The sequence below is a fragment of the Corylus avellana genome, chromosome ca10 (genome assembly GCF_901000735.1).
Source record: "Corylus avellana chromosome ca10, CavTom2PMs-1.0".
NCBI classification, from domain to species: domain Eukaryota; kingdom Viridiplantae; phylum Streptophyta; class Magnoliopsida; order Fagales; family Betulaceae; genus Corylus; species Corylus avellana.
The window spans coordinates 4,066,880-4,071,820 of record NC_081550.1 but is presented as its reverse complement, the minus strand read 5'-3'; the positions used below and the strand labels follow the sequence as shown (position 1 = coordinate 4,071,820).

The 4,941-nt window shown below is 39.0% G+C and overlaps 1 protein-coding gene across 5 annotated transcripts in view; it reads right to left on the bottom strand.

The window, feature by feature from the left end:
- LOC132164359 (histone deacetylase 8) overlaps window positions 1-4,941 on the bottom strand; it is a 7,410-nt gene that overhangs the window by 826 nt on the left and 1,643 nt on the right. For 2 of the 5 annotated variants that reach the window (XM_059574860.1, XM_059574861.1), the window contains exon 3: window positions 2,751-3,060. In XM_059574860.1, coding sequence (XP_059430843.1) covers window positions 2,758-3,060 — 303 coding nt within the window. In that variant the 3' untranslated portion in view covers window positions 2,751-2,757. Of the gene's footprint in view, window positions 1-1,537; window positions 1,815-2,361; window positions 2,430-2,644; window positions 3,061-4,941 lie in introns of those variants that run through there. The other 3 variants (XM_059574863.1, XM_059574862.1, XM_059574859.1) reach the window with 3 other exon arrangements.

Genomic DNA, 4,941 nt, shown 5'->3' with positions numbered 1-4,941 from the left:
GGAAGAATGAGGGGTCGAAGGGGATACATGGCACTTAAACTGGATATGAGCAAAGCATACGACATGGTGAAATGAGATTTTTTGGAAAGGATTATGCTAAAGATGGGCTTTGATTCAAGATGGGTACAAAAGAGCATGATGTGTGTGCGTACGGTGTCATATTCAATTTTGGTCAATGGACAGGAACACGGTCATATAACTCCTTCAAGGGGCTTGCGGCAAGGAGATCCTCTTTCTCCATACCTCTTCATTTTATGTGCGGAGGGCCTAAGTCATATGCTTTGTAAGGTTGAATTGCAACGGAATATAACGGAATTGCCCATATCTCGTGGAGGTGTACGAATCAATCATCTATTCTTCGCAGATGATAGTTTACTCTTCTGTAGGGCCAATATTGATGAATGGAATAAAATGCAGGAGATCCTAAAAATGTATGAAGGTTGCTCGGGGCAGAGGCTTAATAGGGAGAAAACGTCGTTATTTTTTAGTAAGAACACCAAGGTGGAAGTTCAGGCACACATTAAGTCATTAGCGGGAGTGCAATCCACCCAAAGCTACGAAAAGTATTTGGGTTCCCTTCATTGGTTGGTAAGTCGCGAGTACGGGCTTTCCAAAATATTCAAGGGTGTATATGGGACCGTATTAACGGATGGAAGGAGAAATTTCTCACACATGCTGGAAAGGAGATGCTTCTTAAGTCGGTCATACAAGTAATCCCTACATACACAATGAGCGTATTTAAACTACCAAAGGTTTTATGCACGCGGATTAACTCAATGATCAAAGATTTTGGTTGGGGCACAAAGATAATATGTCAAGGGTAGCTTGAATGGGTTGGGACAAGATGGGCTTGAGTAAAGCAAAGGGAGGATTGGGATATCGTGATCTAGAAAGCTTTAATCAAGCACTTCTAGCAAAACAATGATGGAGGTTAGTTCAAAATCCCAATTCTCTTGTTGCCCAAGTCTTGCAGGCAAAGTACTTTCCAAATGGCACATTCCTGGAATCTAATCTGGGGACTTGGCCTTCATTCGCTTGGCGTAGTATTTGGAACGCGAGACAATTGCTACAGGCAGGCATGGTATGGAGGGTAGGGAACGGCCATTCGATTCACATCTGGGGTGATCGGTGGCTCCCCACACATAAGACTCATATGGTGCAATCTCCTATTAGTATTCTCGGCCAGGACGCTAGAGTCAAAGATTTAATGGATGAAAGCACTTGTTGGTGGAATATTCCTCTTATAGAGGAAATCTTTATGAAGGAGGAAGTGAAGGTGATATGTAGTATGGTGATATGCCCTGGGGGACAGCAAGATAAAATGATCTGGGCAGGAACGAAGCATGGCTTATTTACAGTACGTAGTGCATACCATCTTGCTAAATCTTTAGCGGAAGAGGGGAAGGGCTCATGTTCATCGGAGGAGGGCTATGGGGATGCGTGGAGGAAAATATGGGCATTGAAGAGTCCCAGGGTTGAGCAACTTTTTATTTGGAAAGCATGCCAAAATGTAGTACCTACAAAAGGAAACCTTTACCGTCGTCGTATTACAGGTGACCCTTTATGCCCGCTGTGTGAGAGAGAAGAAGAAACGCCGGGTCATATTTTGTGGGGATGTCCCTCAGCTCAAGATGTCTGGCTGGAATGCAGCAGGTCCTTGCAGAAAAACAATAGCGACAAAACCGATATTCTCCATCTTTTTGAACTTCTGCTGAGGAAGCTGGAGGAGAAGGAGGTCCAGCTCTTTGTGGCCGTTGCTCGTCAGTTGTGGTATCAGCGGAATTCAGTGGTTTTTGAGAGAGTAATGCACTCACCTGCAGCAGTTATACAGAGGGCGAGAGATCAGCTGAATGCCTTCGAGAAGGTGGAGCAGACACAAGAGAAAGGCATTAATACCACTGATCCAAATCAGTTGGTCATGCACTGGAAGAAACCCCCGGAAGGCTACGTAAAATTAAACTGGGATGCGTCTACCAACTCTAGAGAGGGCTGTATGCGGATGGGCTTGATAGCCCGGAACCATGAAGGTCAGGTTTTGGCAACTTTTTGTGGTAGGCGACCATATCTATGTGAAGTGGCGTCTGCAGAAGCTCTGGCGATGTGGAAGGCGGTGGAGCTCTGCGAAAGGAAGGACTGGCATAAGATAATTATGGAAGGAGACGCAGCAGAAGTGGTCCACCATTTGTGCAGCACGGAGGAATGGCGGGGTACTTACGGACCGTTAATTGCAGATGCCAAGCAGAGGTTGAACAAGTTCTTAGATTGGAGGGTGGAGCACATATCCCGTAATGTTAATGGAGTTGCACACAGACTAGCCAGATTAGCTTTGTCCTTGCAGGGAGAGAATTTGTGGGAGGCAGACTACCCCTCATGTATTCAATCCTTTGTATTGGCAGACCAGCATTCAGCTTAATCAATGAAGTTCTTATCTATTTCACAAAAAAAAAAAAAAAAACTATAACAATAATTTTAATCATTTAAATGAAGAATTATTTCTATATTATCTCACAAAAGACACTTGAAACATACGTATAAAATATATATTTACTACAATACTTAAATCTTTCTCATATATTTTCTCATGATTAATTTCTAATTTCTCCCCTGCCTACCATGATTCTTTACTATACTCAAACCAAAAACATGAAGCCATAAGCAGTCAATAATCAAATTTACCACAAATTTAATATCATATATCACAAGTTTACCACTGGAAAACAAATTACAAGCACAGAATTTAAAGCAAATACCTCCAAATTAAGCTCCTTTTAGAAATGGGAAAGTGCCGTTTTGGTACTGCTTAATGGATTCAATTACTTTTACAGCAAAGGCCTCATCCTCTGGATAATAAGCTATGGGATCAGATAGCAGAGGAAGTGGTAGGTTGAGCACTCCTTCAAGTGTGGCATGGAGACAATAAGCTGAATATGTAACATGATATCCGCCTTCTTGGACAATAAGAAGGCGGCCGCCACTTTGCCTAGCCGCCAAGCTATGAACCATCCGCCCAATCTCTCGATAACCCTCCATTGTCAAGCATTGCCTTCCATTTGGATCAAACTAAATCACAAGTAATCTTACTGTATAAGAAGAAACTCCAACCTCTATCAACATCAATAATATTTAAAAATCCAGAGTTAAAGGAGAAAACAGTTTAATGATCCATTTTACATTTCTATTTCTGTAATTTTGTTTACAGAGATCATAGTTGAGATACACTGCCTTTGACATTGATATTGCAGTTGAGTTTTCGCCATGGCTTTATAGAAAAAGAATAATAATAATAATATAAATAGCTCCAAACAGAAGAGGATTTCTTTACTTGATGATGATGACAGTTTCCAGTAAGAAGAAAGGGCCACATCATTCTGTTTCTAAGTGAAGGAGAAGTGCAAATTCTTAGTTCCAAGTGAATGTTATAAACCAAGTCCTACTTTCATCAAAAAAAGTTCTGTTTCCAAATATGTTAAACAAAAACATGTTCAAACAAGTACTGAGTACTTGAAGAAGAAATCATATATGTTTCATTATATTCATTTACAGGATGTTCTAAAGAGCAAATTAAAGTCAAACTGGTGCCACAAGGCATCACCAAAAGGATGAGGGATAACCTTAAGTTTATCAGCAACTTCCAACAGAGACCATGCAAGAATGACAAATATTTTCATTATGTCCTCACAACAAAGACAACCCATTACATGCACTTGGAAAAACCAAGATGTCTATTTTGCTCTTACAGCATTTACACCAGATTACCATATGTGTTCTCTATTTTTCTGAGGGCTTCAACAAAGTATGTAAGACAAAAAAGAGATATGAATAGATCATATTATTAACCTAAAATTTAGTCTACACTTCTCCTTATTAGCTCCCTATTGCTTATTGTATATGGATATGTTGTCTTCAGCATTTAAGCTCAAGGCAAATCATCGACTTCTATTAAAATAAACCAAGAATATTTATGCATTGTTTAATTCATCCAAACAATCTTTGTCATCTTTGTATGTATTCTAGTAAAACAGCTTCTCCTGCTTCATCTAAAGAAAGGATAAACTGATAAACAAAACAAGGACCAAAAACAAACCACTATTGAATCAAGGAAATCCACATTCATCTCATTGTTTTCCTTGAGCTCACTGCAACTAGAGAACAGCAAGATCGTTCTGATTTCTTTGTTTTGAAAGAAGGGTTATATTGTTAATTACTTCAAACTCAAAACTTTTTCCCAGCCACAAGGCAAAGAAAGGATATGAGCTGATCCTTAATCTGAAATGCCTATCAGGAATAACATTTTGGTAGATACAGCTTATATGAGAATGATCTGGTGAGTTAATTTTGTAACATTCCTTAAAATGTGTTCTTTAAAGCAATGTTAGTCACTGAAGCCACCTGAATTATCACTGCATGAAACGTTAGGTACACAAACCAAGAAAATGGCAGTACCAAGTAGACCATTTCTATCACATATTCACAGTTTAGTTCATTTACTGATCTTTAAAGCAATGCTTTCACCCTTAAATGTTTACAACATTCAACAGTCTATCTCCATGAAACTCCATGGTTCATGTCAAGTCCTTTTCTGAATAATCGGTACTCCATAGGTCTTATGCCAGCTCGATTCAAAGATAAAAAAAACATAACACTCAAATCATACTTCTCAAATACAGTTCAGTAGTTAAGGTAAATATTTTGGTAAACTTTACAAAGTCCCTCCTAAACTTCCATGCGTTTTGACATGACCCCCAAGTTCAAAAACTTTCAATTTCACCCTTCAAACTTCTGATTTGATGCAATCTACCCCCTCCGTTAGGATTTGGTATTAAATCCTGACAGAGATTATGAAAAATACCAAAATACCCTCAATTATTCCCTTGTGACCAAATTTTTTATTTTTATTTAAAAAAAAAAAGAAAAAAAGAAAAAAGTTGAGGGTATTTTTAT